Source organism: Pristiophorus japonicus, chromosome 24 (assembly GCF_044704955.1).
Source record: "Pristiophorus japonicus isolate sPriJap1 chromosome 24, sPriJap1.hap1, whole genome shotgun sequence".
In the NCBI taxonomy this organism is placed as follows: Eukaryota; Metazoa; Chordata; class Chondrichthyes; family Pristiophoridae; genus Pristiophorus; species Pristiophorus japonicus.
The window spans coordinates 11,455,128-11,471,455 of record NC_092000.1 but is presented as its reverse complement, the minus strand read 5'-3'; the positions used below and the strand labels follow the sequence as shown (position 1 = coordinate 11,471,455).

The 16,328-nt window shown below is 47.2% G+C and overlaps 1 protein-coding gene across 1 annotated transcript in view; it reads left to right on the top strand.

Moving 5' to 3' along the window:
• Window positions 1-755: 755 nt before the first annotated feature.
• The window catches only part of xab2 (XPA binding protein 2), a 52,915-nt gene continuing 37,342 nt past the window's right edge, over window positions 756-16,328 (top strand). Inside the window, exons 1-5 of the mRNA XM_070867251.1 lie at window positions 756-877; window positions 6,317-6,465; window positions 9,264-9,387; window positions 10,895-11,092; window positions 14,179-14,313. Coding sequence (XP_070723352.1) covers window positions 770-877; window positions 6,317-6,465; window positions 9,264-9,387; window positions 10,895-11,092; window positions 14,179-14,313 — 714 coding nt within the window. The 5' untranslated portion in view covers window positions 756-769. The remainder of the gene's footprint in view (window positions 878-6,316; window positions 6,466-9,263; window positions 9,388-10,894; window positions 11,093-14,178; window positions 14,314-16,328) is intronic.

Sequence of the window (16,328 nt, the reverse complement as noted above, 5' to 3'; positions counted from 1 at the left end):
CATAGAATACAATGACTAGCATCAGTCATATCAATATCATAAATATCAACAAGGCCTGCCAATCATTATATGTCAACCAATCAGATTTCAATATTATGCCTAAATTAATGTCTTATCCAATCACACGAAGAGAGGCGGGAACACTGAAGTCCTCCAATAACCTCTCAATATTTGGTGTCAATCACACTATTATCCAATAAGAACACAGAGAGATAGACCACGTGTGAAGAGCAGCATCCCATCACAGATTTGCAGAATGAACCAATCACACTCTAACTCTCCGTGCCAATCACAGCAGTATTATCCAATAGGAATAACGTGAGACAGGCCACGTGTAGAGAACAGAATTAAACAATCACATTCTAGCAATGAGTGTCAATCACGGCAGTATTATCCAATAAGAATAACGAGAGACGGCCACGTGTGAAGAACAGAATTAACTAATCACATTCTAACAACGAGTGTCAATCACGGCAGTATTATCCAATAAGAATAAAGAGAGGCAAGCACATGCAATCAACGATTTGCAGAATTAGCCAATCACGGTATTGTTATCCAATAAAAATGAAGAGGGACGGGCCACGTGTGACGTGCAGAATTAGCCAATCATATTCTAAGAGTGAGTGCCAATCACGACAGTATTATCCAATAAGGTCAAAGAGAGAGCGGACGTAGCCAATTGGATTGGCCAAACGTCAACCATTCGTTATTGTCCAATCGGCAGAGCGGGAAGGCGGTACAGTCCGGTGTCGGACGGGAGGGGGAACCAATGAGAACGGCGGGAGCTCGGCGGGCCAGGGTTGTGAGCCGGAGCCGGGTGAAGGAGCGAGTGACGCGAGCGATGCCGGCCATGGCGCAGAAAGCCAACGTTACTTTCGTAAGTGAAGCAAAGTGCCGGGGAGCGACTCCAGGCTCGGCCCAGCGCCAGTCCCGGGACCAGGGAGGCCCCACCTGAGGCCTCGGCCTCCATTTATTCTCAATCCGGCTGCAGCTTCACGGCTCATTCTTTCAAAGCAACTTATTTGGATTTAATTTACTAAATCAAGCTGCAAATATTGCCCCAATATGTTAAATACATTGATTACAGAGTCTGGAACTGTTTATATATTATTTATGTGTATTTTGTATAGTATTTATTATTTGTGTATATTATTTATTATAGAAACATAGAAACATAGAAAATAGGTGCAGGAGTAGGCCATTCGGCCCTTCTAGCCTGCACCGCCATTCAATGAGTTCATGGCTGAACATTCAACTTCAGTACCCCATTCCTGCTTTCTCGCCATACCCCTTGATCCCCCTAGTAGTAAGGACCTCATCTAACTCCCTTTTGAATATATTTAGTGAATTGGCCTCAACAACTTTCTGTGGTAGAGAATTCCACAGGTTCACCACTCTCTGGGTGAAGAAGTTCCTCCGCATCTCGGTCCTAAATGGCTTACCACTTATCCTTAGACTGTGACCTCTGGTTCTGGACTTCCCCAACATTGGGAACATTCTTCCTGCATCTAACCTGTCTAACCCCGTCAGAATTTTAAATGTTTCTATGAGGTCCCCTCTCATTCTTCTGAACTCCAGTGAATACAAGCCCAGTTGATCCAGTCTTTCTTGATAGGTCAGTCCCGCCATCCCGGGAATCAGTCTGGTGAACCTTCGCTGCACTCCCTCAATAGCAAGAATGTCCTTCCTCAGGTTAGGAGACCAAAACTGTACACAATACTCCAGGTGTGGCCTCACCAAGGCCCTGTACAACTGTAGCAACACCTCCCTGCCCCTGTACTCAAATCCCCTCGCTATGAAGGCCAACATGCCATTTGCTTTCTTAACTGCCTGCTGCACCTGCATGCCAACCTTCAATGACTGATGTACCATGACACCCAGGTCTCTTTGCACCTCCCCTTTTCCTAATCTGTCACCATTCAGATAATAGTCTGTCTCTCTGTTTTTACCACCAAAGTGGATAACCTCACATTTATCCACATTATACTTCATCTGCCACGCATTTGCCCACTCACCTAACCTATCCAAGTCACTCTGCAGCCTCATAGCATCCTCCTCGCAGCTCACACTGCCACCCAACTTAGTGTCATCCGCAAATTTGGAGATACTACATTTAATCTCCTCGTCTAAATCATTAATGTACAATGTAAACAGCTGGGACCCCAGCACAGAACCTTGTGGTACCCCACTAGTCACTGCCTGCCATTCTGAAAAGTCCCCATTTACTCCTACTCTTTGCTTCCTGTCTGACAACCAGTTCTCAATCCATGTCAGCACACCACCCCCAATCTCATGTGCTTTAACTTTGCACATTAATCTCTTGTGTGGGACCTTGTCGAAAGCCTTCTGAAAGTCCAAATATACCACATCAACTGGTTCTCCCTTGTCCACTCTACTGGAAACATCCTCAAAAAATTCCAGAAGATTTGTCAAGCATGATTTCCCTTTCACAAATCCATGCTGACTTGGACCTATCATGTCACCTCTTTCCAAATGCGCTGCTATGACATCCTTAATAATTGATTCCATCATTTTACCCACTACCGATGTCAGGCTGACCGGTCTATAATTCCCTGTTTTCTCTTTCCCTCCTTTTTTAAAAAGTGGGGTTACATTGACTACCCTCCACTCCATAGGAACTGATCCAGAGTCTATGGAATGTTGGAAAATGACTGTCAATGCATCCGCTATTTCCAAGGCCACCTCCTTAAGTACTCTGGGATGCAGTCCATCAGGCCCTGGAGATTTATCGGCCTTCAATCCCATCAATTTCCCGACTAATAAAGATTTCCCTCAGTTCCTCCTCCTTACTAGACCCTCTGACCCTTGTTATATCCGGAATGTTGTTAGTGTCCTCCTTAGTGAATACCGAACCAAAGTACTTGTTCAATTGGTCCGCCATTTCTTTGTTCCCCGTTATGACTTCCCCTGATTCTGACTGCAGGGGACCTACGTTTGTCTTTACTAACCTTTTTCTCTTTACATATCTATAGAAACTTTTGCAATCCGCCTTAATGTTTCCTGCAAGCTTCCTCTCGTACTCTAATTTCCTGCCCTAATCAAACCCTTTGTCCTCCTCTGCTGAGTTCTAAATTTCTCCCAGTCCCCAGGTTCGCTGCTATTTCTGGCCAATTTGTATGCCACTTCCTTGGCTTTAATACTATCCCTGATTTCCCTTGATAGCCACGGTTGAGCCACCTTCCCTTTTTTATTTTTATGCCAGACAGGAATGTACAATTGTTGTAGTTCATCCATGCGGTCTCTAAATGTCTGCCATTGCCCATCCACAGTCAACCCCTTAAGTATCATTCGCCAATCCATCCCAGCCAATTCACGCCTCATACCTTCAAAGTTAGCCTTCTTTAAGTTCTGGACCATGGTCTCTGAATTAACTGTTTCATTCTCCATCCCAATGCAAAATTCCACCATTTATGAATATCATTGATGTATATTTGTTTATGAATATTATTTCTATATTTATCTATTTATATTTATGTATATTGTGTAGAATTTATTTGTGTATAGTATTATTTATGAATATCATTTATATATATTTATGAATATCATTTGTATATTTATGAATATTATTTATGAATAATTATTATTTATGTATCTGCTTCAGTGACAATCTGAAGATCTTGCTATCTCACAACCTGCTGGGCTGAGAGCGCAATCATACTGTCACCGCAGGGTCAGTAAAGACACAGGCAGCTGCTCCACATCCCAAGTCTGCCTTCATCTCTGTGACGGGGACCCAAGTTGTCACTAGATTAGACTAGGCCTGGTTTTAAGCAGCTTTTTATGCCCGAGTCCGGTGAAGTTCAGGGCAATAATTGGAATCATATGGTACAACTTCACGATCTGTGATTTACAAGAAAATGAATCCAATTTGGTCGGATACAATGCTTGACTTCGACTTGACTCCTCGGCATCCTGTCCTGCAGACCTGGGCGGAATCTCTCTCGCTGCCTTTTTAGTGTCTGTGTTCTGCCCAGAGAATGTACTTCAGGGCAGCTCTACAGTACAACCACACCACGTCCATATCCATACCTTCCATCCTGTGTCCTGTAACTCAGTTTAGTGTCAATTATCAATTAGTGTTGGCCCATGCACCCTGGAAGCCTGTGCCGTATTTGGCTCCACACGGTAGGAAGGATATTGGGCTTTAGAGAGGCAGATTCAGTAGGTACTGTAATGTATTTGCTTCATGGGTTCTTTGCTTAAGAATTAATAGCAACACATTGCTATTAAGAACAAGTTGGTTTATTAGCAAAGGTTTAACAATCACACCACACATTACCAGTTCATCCACCAGGCTCACAACCACCTGCCTCAATGTGAATCCCCCAAACCCAACTGGCTGGGGTTTTATTGAGTCTTGTGAACATCACGTGGCTGGCTAAGCCTCTACAAACCTGTGAGCATACTATGGGAGGGGCACCAGTAAATGGGGGATGGGGAAGGCTCCAGTAAATGGGGGATGGGGAGGGCTCCATCAAATGGGGGGATAGGGGAGGGGCACCAGTAAATGGGGCCAACTTGCAATAATGTTTGTGAGTGAAAGAAGGTCAGAATGTTTTCATGGGTTAAAAATAGAAATAAGGAGCTTCCTCTGATGGCTAAGTTAGTCGACGCTGGACCACGCAGACGAGAAAGCTCGCAGGTACAATACCTGGTCTATGTTAAGTTCACTGATCGTGAGTCAGAGTGCAATTATTGCTATCAAGAGGCCAGCAGCGAGGTGGGGACCCGAGGCCAGTACACGTGTGGTAACCAACCAGCAGAGCCTGTGCATGGAGAGCAGAGTGCTGGAGCTGGTGCTGGGGAGTGTCAGTAGGAACGTGTGTGTGTGTGTGTTTGTGTGTGTGTTAGTGTTAGGCCCATGCAGCAGAGCCTGGTCTACAATTGTCTTGGCTCCCCTCGCCATTGGACCGAGATCGTGCTCCGTCAGGCCCGTGTGGTGGTTGGTGTGCAACAGCCACCACACGTTTTAAAAAAAAATCCACGCACGGGCATCTTCCACCCTTTTAAAATGAAGTTCGGGAGCTGGCCCACATTGCTCTCATCAGTCACCTTAGAACTCATTTTAGTGTGGCAGCAAGTCATCCCTGACTCCGGGGGACTGCCTAAGAAGAAGCAGCAGCAGGGTCAGTATGAGGCAGTTTCCCACACAGCAAAGTGACGGAGTAGGGTGTTTGCTGGTGCACAGCGGTGAGGCAGAGGGTGGTTCCTCTACCCAACAGTGTGTGAGAGTTTAAGAAAGACTTGTTTTTATATAGCGCCTTTCATGATCACCGGACGTCCCAAAGCGCTTCACAGCCAATGAAGTACTTTTGGAGTGTGGTCACTGTTGTAATGTGGGAAACGCGGCAGCCAACCTGCGCTCAGCAAGCTCCCACAAACAGCAATGTGATAATGACCAGATAATCTGTTTTTGTTTTGTTGATTGAGGGATAAATACTGGCCCCAGTACACCGGGGATAAATCCCCGCTCTTTGAAGTAGTGCCGTGGGATCTTTCAGGTCTACTGGAGAGAGCAGACGTCGGTTTAACGTCTCGTCTGAAAGACGGCAGCAAATTGCCCGCAGCGCAAACCACTCTGTTTTAGTGATTATTGATTGAGGGATAAATATTGGTCGGGACACCAGGAATCATTTCTCTGCACTTTGAAATAGTGCTATGGGATCTAGTGTCCTGGGGCCAATATTTATTCTTCCATCAACATAACAAAAAAAGCAGATTATCTGCTCATTATCACATTGCTGTTTGTGGGAGCTTGCTGTGCGCAAATTGGCTGCCGTGTTTCCTACATTACAACAGTGACTACACTCTCTGAGGCAGTGAATTCCATAGATTTACAATCCTTTGCGAGAAGAAATTCCTCCTCCTCTCAGTTTTAAATGGGCGGCCCGTATTCTAAGTTTATGTCCCCTAGTTCTAGCCTCCCCCATCAGTGGAAACATCCTCTCTGCATCCATCATAATCTTATACGTTTCTATAAGATCATCTCTCATTCTTCTGAATTCTAATGAGTAGAGGCCCAACCTACTCAACCTTTCCTCAAGTCAACCCCCTCATCACCGGAATCAACCTAGTGAACCTTCGCTGAACTGCCTCCAAAGCAAGTATATCCTTTCGCGAATATGGAAAGAACCTTCCATGCTGTGTTTCGGCGATGTACTGACGGAGCAGATGTTTGATGTGTTGCGAGTGCACAATTTTTGCTCAACAACTCGCTCTGTCCCAATGGACTAGTGATATTTTTTTTGTCCCCTTGTTTTCAGTCAGTTCACACCGATGCTTCTCTGTTTGACAGGAAGAAGATGATCTGCCTTACGAAGAAGAGATCATTCGCAATCCTTACTCGGTTAAATGCTGGATCCGTTACATAGAGTATAAACAGTCTGCTCCCAAACATGTGGTGAACATGATCTACGAGAGAGCACTCAAAGAGCTTCCTGGCAGGTAATGTGAAAACACTTCCCCTTACGGTGAGCAGTGCTACGTTCCGATTACACGTGGGGGGGGAATCGAGCCTCCCAGCATCAACAGCAAAACAAAGCCGACCATGCTAGACATCTCAGTGGGTCAGCTAGCGTCTGTGGAGAGAAACAGAGTTAACGTTTCGGGTCTGTGTCACTTCGTCAGAACCTGGTGGCAGATCTGAAACGTTCACTCTGTTTCTCTCCACAGACGCTGCCTGACCTGCTGAAATTTCCAGCATTTTCTGCTTTTATTTCAGATTCCAGCAGCGACGGTATTCTGCTTTTGTGTAGCTGCAAAAAAGCCACTATTCCACTCAAAAAAAAAGCATCATTTTGCACAGATCAAAGTTTTACGTGACGTCCCATCACACACCCGGCATCACAGTCAGTCTAAAGGAAAGTGATCCCTGCCCCGGAGCATGACATTTGCAAGCAGGTTTAACAATCCTTGACTGTAGTAGATTAAATGTGGCTAGAACTTTAAAAAAATTCATTCACCCGGGATGTGAGCGTTGTTGGCAAGGCCGGCATTTATTGCCCGTCTCTAATTGCCTTTGACAAGGAGGTGGTGAGCCAGCTTGCACCGCTGCCGGTTTTTTTTGATGCATCCAAATGGCTTGCTAGGCCATTTCAGAAAACAGGAACAGGAGGAGGCCATATAGCCCCATTCAGTGAAATCATGGCTGATCTGTGACCGAACTCCATATACCTGCCTTTTTTTTTGAAAGAAAATGTATTCACTGGATCCCTGGCGAGGCCAGCATTTATTGCCCATTCCTAATTGCTCTCCAGAATGTGGTGGTGAGTTGCCATTTCAGAGGGCAGTTAAGAGTCAACTACATTGTGGGTCTGGAGTCACATATAGAAAATAGGTGCAGGAGTAGGCCATTCGGCCCTTCGAGCCTGCACCGCCATTCAATATGATCATGGCTGATCATGCAACTTCAGCACCCCATTCCTGCTTTCTCTCCATACCCCTTGATCCCTTTAGCCGTAAGGGTCACATCAAACTCCCTTTTGAATATATCTAATGAACTGGCCTCAACAACTTTCTGTGGTAGAGAATTCCACAGGTTCACAATTCTGTGAGTGAAGACGTTTCTCCTCATCTCGGTCCTAAATGGCTTACCCCTTATCCTTAGACTGTGACCCCCGGTTCTGGACTTCCCCAACATCGGGAACATGCTTCCTGCATCTAACCTGTCCAATCCTGTCAGAATTTTATGTTTCTATGAGATCCCCTCTCATTCTTCTAAATTCCAGTGAGTATAAGCCCAGTCGATCCAGCCTTTCTTCATATGTCAGTCCTGCCATCTCGGGAATCAGTCTGGTGAACCTTTGCTGCACTCCCTCAATAGCAAGATGTCCTTCCTCAGATTAGGAGACCAAAACTGCACACCATACTGTATAGGCCAGACAAATTTCCTTCCCTAAAGGGCATTAGTGAACCAGATGGGTTTTAATGGTAGTTTCACGGTTACCTTTACTGATGGGTGCTTTTTATTCCAGATTTTCATTTAATGAACTGAATTTAAATTCCCCAGCTGCCGTGGTGAGATTTGAACTCTGGTCTCTGGATCGTCAGTCCAGGCCTCTGGATTGCTAGTCTAGTAATATAACCACTATGCCACTATTCCCGGTGTAGAATCAACTGGCTTTGCCTAGTTGGAGCAGTTGCTTCAGAGATGTGCAGACAAGTGAACCAGACCAAAGGCTATCTGCGATCGTCGCCCTGGGAGATCAAGAATAAAAAATACTTGCATAGTATTTACAGCACAGAAACAGGCCTCTCGGCCCAACTTGGTCCTTGCCAGTGTTCATACTCCACACTGGCCTCTTCCCACCTTGCTTCATCAAACCTGATCAGCATAAATCTCTCTTCCTTTCTCCCACGTGTGTTTATCCAGCTTCCTCTGAAATGCATCGATACTATTCGCCTCGACCACTCCCTGTGGTAGTGAGTTCTACATTCTCACCACTCTCTGAGTAAAGGAGTTCCTCTTGAATTTCTTAATGGAGATATTGGTGACTATCTTATATTTATGTCTTCTAGTTTTAGACCCCCCCCCCCCCTCACAAGGGGAAACATCTTCTACCTTATTATCGAAGGAATAAAAAGGGGAAAAAAACATAAATAATGAGAATCTGAAATGAAAATAGAAAATTTAGATGAACACATTAGGAGAAAGTTTGTGAGTGTTTTGAGGGGAGATAATTTGTCCGTCCTATATACATTGTGTATAGAAAGAAAGACGAAAGACTTGCAATTATATGATGCCTTTAATAACCACCGGACGTCTCGAAGCGCTTTTCAGCAAATGAAGAATTTTTGGAATGTAGTCATTGTTGTAATGTAAGAAACGCGGCCACCAATTTGTGCACTGCAAGCTTCCACAAACAGCAGTGTGATAATGATCAGATAATCTGTCTTTTTAAGTTATGTTGATTGAGTGAGAAACTTTGGACAGGGCACCGGGGATAACTCCCCTGCTCTTCAGTGAAATAATGCCGTGGGACCATTTACGTCCACCTGAGAGTGCAGATGGTTTAACGTCCCATCCGAGAGACAGCACCTCCGACAGTGCAGCGCTCCATCAGCACTGCAGTGTCGGCCTAGATTTATGTGCTCAAGTCCCTGGAGTGGGGCTAGCTTGTATACAAACAGATGTTGGTCTCCTGCATTGGGAGCGCACTGTTGATGGAACTTACTAGGTCCCAGGGATTTTGTACACCGTGATAGAGTCTTGTATGTTAATTCTGCTTCTAATTCTTTCCCAGTTACAAGCTGTGGTACAATTATCTGAAGCAGCGGCGGAAACAGGTGAAGGGGAAGTGCATCACAGACCCTGGGTTTGAGGAGGTTAATAACTGTCATGAGCGAGCACTGGTTTTCATGCACAAGGTATGTAATGGCTTCCCCTTTAAAAATGAAGTCCATTATTGTAATCTTTTATGAGCAGGCCACTATCGTTAATGAGTGAAACTGTTATCCGGGCAAGGTGTAGGCAGCTCCTTAAACAATATCTCAAACTGATGGTCTTTTCCATCCAAAGCTGGAAACCCCCATATTCTGTCCATCAAGACATAAGAATTAGGAGCAGGAGGAGGCCATTCGGCCCCTCGAGTCTGCTCCACCATTCAATACTATCATGGCTGATCTTTTGACGTCAACTCCACTTTCCTGTCCACTCCCCATATCTCTTCCCCCTAGAGTCCAAACATCTATCGATCTCCGCCTTGAATATGCTCAACGACTAAGCATCCACAGCCCTCTGGGGTAGAGAATTCCAGAGATTCACCACCCTCTGAGTGAAATAAATGTCTCCTCATCTCAGCGCTGCCTCATTCACCTCCATGTCTCCTGCCTCACTCCCACTGTCACCAAAATCCTTCTCCACCTGTTTGCCGCCTCTGGACTTTGCTCCAATGCTCACCTACCATCTGAGTCTGTTTTGTAGTGAGTTTGACATGTGCTGAATGTTTCCTGATGGCTTGGTGTGCAAAGGCACCAACTTGTGTATTATTGAACTGTGAACAACCAGGAGATTGTACCATTAGTTCTTTAGGGTATGGAGGAGGAGGGAGTGGTGTTGTGCCAAGTTAGCTGAGCTTAGTCATGGAGGTACTTGTGAGCTAATTGACCTCAACGCCCTTGAGCTATGCAGACAGTTGGACTTGTATAGCACCTTTCACGAACAGCAGACATTCCAAAGCGCTTTACAGCCAATGAAGGACATTTTTGAGTGTAGTCGCTGTTGTAATGTGGGAAACACGGCAGCCAACTTGCGCACAGCAAGCGCCCACAGACAATAATTTGATAGTGATCAGATAATCTATTTTTAGTGATGCTGATTGAGGGATAAATATTGGCCAGGACACCGGGGACAATGCCCCTGCTCTTCTTCGAAATAGCAGCGTGGGATCTTTTACATCCACCTGAGAGAGCAGACGGGGCCTCGGTTTAACGTCTCATCCAAAAGACGGCACCTCCGACAGTGCAGCACTCCCTCAGCACTGCACTGGGAGTGTCAGCCTAGATTTTTGTGCTCAAGTCTCTGGAGTGGGATTTGAACCCACAACCTTCTGTCTCGGAGGCGAGTGTGCTGCCCACTGAGCCACAGCTGACACATGGAGAGAGTGGGGGGGAACTCGGCTTGAATTTTCCCACCACTGCCTCCATTGGACACTATGTCTATGACCCAATTGAGGTCAGCATTGGGCTTCACTGTGGTGCCCCCATGGTTGAATAGCCTGGCTGTGCTCACACCTAGCTAGCCGGGTGAGGTGTGAGTGGAAGAATGACCCTCTAGGAGACTGACTGTACCCTAGCGTGAATTAGCAACTTCAGGACAGGAGAGGTGTGTAAAAAAAAAAACACAATCACTTTGCATTTTTCCTTCAATTTACAGATGCCACGTATTTGGCTGGACTACTGCCAGTTCCTGGTCGACCAGTGCAAGGTGACGAGAACTCGCCGCACCTTCGACCGAGCCCTGCGGGCCCTCCCTGTCACCCAGCACTATCGCATTTGGCCCATGTACCTGAAGTTCGTGCGCTTGTTTCCGCTGTCCGAGACAGCGATCCGAGTCTACAGGCGCTACTTGAAGGTACGAGAAGAAATGAGGCATTCCTATTTGGGCCTTCTCCGTGGGTGGGTGGGGAGGGGTGGGTTCTGTTGCAATGTTCAATCCATTACTGGTCGGAGTGCCTTGGTTCATTTGCACAATGTGCTGCGAAGTGAGAGGAGCCTGTTTAGGTGACTGGCTCCTGTGTATCGTTGACTGCAGTCCTTGGTGTAGAGACTGGAAGTTGTTATTTTTTTAATTATTGTTTGGTCTCGGGATGTGGGCGTCACCAGCAAGGCCACGTTTATTGCCCGTCACCTAGTTGCCCTTGCGAAGGTGGTGGAGGATTTTCTCCTTGAACCGCTGCAGCCCGTGTGCTGATGATGTTCAGCATTGGTAGGTCCGGAATACATAACAACATAAGAATTAGGAGCGGGAGTCGGCCATTTGGCCCCTCGAGCCTGCTCCACCATTCAATAAAATTATGGCTGATCTGATCATGGACTCGGCTCCACTTCCCCGCCCGCTCCCCATAACCCTTTTGACCCAGCGGCGATGAAGGAATGCCGAAATAATATGTGGAAGGCAAAAAAAAACTTTTAAAAAAAATCAGAAAAATATATCTTTTATAATCCATAAGTAACTTTAATTTTAAATTAATAAAAACATGTGGTGTATTTTTCTATTTTTTATTGGAGTTTTGTGTGTTTGGAGCGGGGGGGGGGCGTGCTGTTTCTCATTCATAATAAAGGGTTTTCCAACTTACGGAGTCCCCATTATTATGAATGAGAACATACTGTACCCTGATTGGCTGCCCAGAGCCATGTGACTGCAGCTCCAGCCCTGCGCGTGTCCTAACTGTGCGTCGCAGCGCGTGCACGTCAGTGGAGGCCTCAGGACCGGGAACTCGCGTGGGAGCAGCAGGAACGGGTAGACGCACATCTTTTTTAAAAGTTTTTTTTAAAACCCGATCGCCCACGGGAAGCAGCCATTGAGTTTTTGGTGGGGGGGGTGGCGTGATGTTGCACTTGTCAGTCAGCCGTCTGTGAGCAGGTTAATTGACCCGACAGATTCTCAAGCACAGAGCTGCAGAATAATTTATCTGTATATTGTCCCCGAGGAGGGTTTTTCTGCTGCTGTATGGCCACTCGTGCCCCTTTATGTTGCGGCATCGCTTCGTTAAAATGAAGTTTCCAGCGGCAAGAAACTATTTATCTTGGTTGGCGGAGGTGTTTTGCACTCGGAGGCAGGAAATTGGAGGCGCCTGCACTGCCTCATTTATCTCTCTTGTCCAGCTCTGCCGAAGGGACAGGCGATGGCCTCTTCACTAAATTTATTCAAGAAGGAGTTAGATGTAGTCCTTGCTACTCGGGGGATCAAGAGGTATGGCGAGAAAGCAGGAATGGGGGACTGAAGTCGCATGTTCAGCCATGAACTCATTGAATGGCGGTGCAGGCTCGAAGGGCCGAATGGCCTACTCCTGCACCTATTTTCTATGTTTCTAGGCAGGATGGTGTGTGACTTGGAGTTAGCAGTGTTCCCATGCACCTGCTGCCCTTGACCTTCTGGGGGGTAGAGGTCGTGGGTTCGGGAGGTGCTGTCGAAGAAGCCTTGGCGAGTTGCTGCAGTGCATCGTGTAGATGGTGCACACTGCAGCCAGGGGGCGCCGGTGGTGGAGGGAGTGAACGTTGAAGGTAATGTGCATTTTAACAAATGTGCAACATTCACTGAAACACAGCAAGATGCTCACAGTAACCAAGAAAGCCACAAGGATCCAAAAATACTTCTTTCATCTGGGGACACTCAGTGGAATTCCTCATGTTCAATAATCCTTAAACTCTCCATAAAGAGGAAGGAGTCGGTTTGCTAACCCAAATTATTGTTCATGCTGGCAAAGTGGATTCACTGGCACATGTTGGCACATGTACTGTGCTTCCGAGCGGCAGATCATGGCTATGCAGCTTTGAGGTGTCCTATAATGTAAATTCTTGATCTCACAGAGAATATAAAGGGGAGGGTGACTTCTAAATAAGATGTTAAACTAACTGCAGTCACTCACTCTCTAGTACCAGGCTACAGGATGGTCATCATCAAAGGCAGTCCCTCGTATCGAGGATGACTTGCTTCCACGCCAAAAATGATGAGTTCCCAGGTGTTTCAGTGAAGGACCTAATATTCCAGGTCCCGAACTACATCCTGAAGGATGGAAGATGCTTCTTCGTGGATTTTTTTAACGTGGGGTGACCGTTGCACACCAGCCACCACACGGGCTCGACAGAGCTCGGTCTTGGTCCAGTGGCAAGGGTTAACCAGGACAACTGGAGACCAGCTCTGCTGCACGGACCTAGTGCGCACACATATCGCAGTGTGGGCTGGCCCGTGCTGTCCCTGGGCCCTCGCCTCTTCTGGGCCCCAAACTCAAACAGCCCCATCATCATGGGTAGTCCCTCGAAATCGAGGAAGACTTGCTTCCACTCTAAAAGTGAGTTCTCAGGTGACTGTACAGCCCAATACGGGAATTACAGTCTCTGTCACAGGTGGGACAGACAGTGGTTGAAGGAAAGGGTGGGTGGGGAGTTTGGTTAGCCGCACGCTCTTTCCGCTGCCTGCGCTTGGTTTCTGCATGCTCTCGGCGACGAGACTCGAGGTGTTCAGCGCCCTCCCGGATGCACTTTCTCCACTTAGGGGCGGTCTTTGGCCAGGGACTCCCAGGTGTTGGTGGGGATGTTGCACTTTATCAGGGAGGCTTTGAGGGTGTCCTTGTAACGTTTCCTCTGCCCACCTGGGGCTCGGTTGATGTGTAGGAGTTCCGAGTAGAGCGCTTACTTTGGGAGTCTTATGTCAGGCATGTGAACAATGTGGCCTGCCCAGCGGAGCTGATCGAGTGTGGTCAGTGCTGTGATGCTGGAGATGTTGGCCTGGTCGAGGACGCTAACGTTGGTGCGACTGTCCTCCCAGGAGATTTGCAGGATCTTGCGGAGACATCGTTGGTGGTATTTCTCCAGCGATTTTGAGGTGTCTGTTGTATATGTGTCTAGGTGTAGGTTGGCAGTCTGGTTGCCATTTGCACCCTGCCCCCACAAAACCCGTTCATTTCTGAATGATTGAAAATGCTTCAATATTTCCAGCTGTCCCCTGAAAACGGAGAAGAATACATCGAGTACCTGCACTCGATCGATCGTCTGGATGAGGCTGCCGTCCGACTTGCTGCCATTGTGAACGATGAATCGTTTGTCTCGAAAGAAGGGAAATCAAACTATCAAGTAAGTTTGTTTCCAGTCTGGCCACTTCTTGCGTGAGGGAGCAGAAACAGAAGTCCTCGGTCCTTTTTTGATGTCAGGTGCACCGAGGACGCGGTTTGCTGCAGTGAGGTTAAAATGGGAATTGTTCCGTTGTACTGGAACAGTTACAGATCTGTTGTACTGTAGAAACATGTGCAAATTGAGGTGTTTTGTGATTATCTGCCGCTTTCTGGGGCAGAGAGGCCTCGGTCTCCATCTGTGGCAAATAATGGAGATTTCACTGCGTGCAGTCCTAGTCACCACAAGGCAGGAAAGATGTGATCGCACTAAAGAGGGTGCAGAGGAGATTTGCGAGGATGTTGCCAGGACTGGAGAATCTTAGCAATGCGGAAAGATTGGATAGGCTGGGGTTGTTTTCTTTGGAACAGAGGAGGCTGAGGGGAGACCTGATTGAAGTGTATAAAATTATGAGGGGCTGAGATAGAGTGGATAGGAAGGACCTAGTTCCCTTAGCAGAAGGGTCAACAACCAGGGGGCATAGATTTGAAGTAATTAGGGGGAGGTTTCGAGAGGAGTTGAGTGATGGGGTCTGGAACTCACTGCCTGAAAGGGTGGTAGAGGCAGAAACCCTCGCCACATTTAAAAAGTACTTGGATGTACACTCGAAGTGCCGTAACCTGCAGGGCTACGGACCGAGAGCTGGAAAGTGGGATTAGGCTGGATAGCTCTTTTTCAGCCGGCACGGACACGATGGGCCGAATGGCCTCTTTCTGTGCCGTTAATTTCTATGATTCAATGCATGCCCCGACATTTGATTCAGTTTTCACCCCTCTTAAAAACATAGAAATTTACAGCACAGAAGGAGGCCATTTCGGCCCATTGTGTCCGTGCCGGCCGACAGAGCCACACAGCCCTCGGTCAGCAGCCCTGAAGGTTACACACAAACCCATGAACAATGACGGAAAGGCAAAGTGCACCCGGCCCAACCAGTCCGCCTCACACAACTGCGACACTCCTTATACTGAAACATTCGACACTTCACCCCAACCAGAGCCATGTGATCTCCTGGGAGAGGCAAAAACCAGATTAAAAAACCCATGCCAATTTGGGGAGAAAAAATCTGGGAAAATTCCTCTCCGACCCATCCAGGCGATCGAAACTAGTCCAGGAGATCACCCTGGCCGTATTCGATTCCCTGCAGTACTTACCATTAATACTTCGTCGGTCAACAAAAGGTCATCCAGTCTAATCCCAATTACCAGCTCTCGGTCCGTAACCCTGCAGGTTACTGCACTTTAAGTGCCCATCCAACCAAAGTGGTGAGGGTTTCTGCATCCACCACTCTTCCAGGCAGCGAGTTCCAGATCCCTTGTGAAGACGTTCAATCTTACTAGCCCCCACGGTTCTTCAGTTCCTCACCGAAGGAGCTATTTGTCACGTGTGTGCGTGAGTTGAGACATTACGACTTCTGTTTGTGTAGCGCCGTTAACAAAGCAAAACTTCTCGAGGTGCTCCACAGGAGCGTTATCAGAAACAAAAATTGACACCGAGCCACACATAAGGTGATATTAGGGCAGGTGACCAAAAGCTTGGTCAAAGAGGTAGGTTTTAAGGAGGATCTTGAAGGACAAGAGAGAGGTGGCGAGGTTTAGGGAGGGAATCAGGAGCTAGCAACTGAAGGCCGTCGATGGTAAAGGGCTTAAAGTCGGGGATGCTCCAGAGGCCAGAATTGGCAGAGCGCAGAGATCTCGTTTTAAAAGGCTACTCACGGCTGAGCCAGACCATGGTGTCGCCCTGTGTCCACTTGTGTGCTTCCAGCAGGGTTCATTGGACAGCTATCAATAATGCAAGCCAGGTGGGTAACCCACACCCTCACCGCCACCACCCCCCCCCCCCCCCCCCCCCGGGCCCACCATTGCCTGGGCAAGATTGGCTAACATTGCAGCAATGAGAAATTAAAACTGGAAGTGACCTGATCTGTCTTGTTCACCACGCCATCAGTGCGCATGCCCAATAAGGCATCAAAGTGCTTCTGT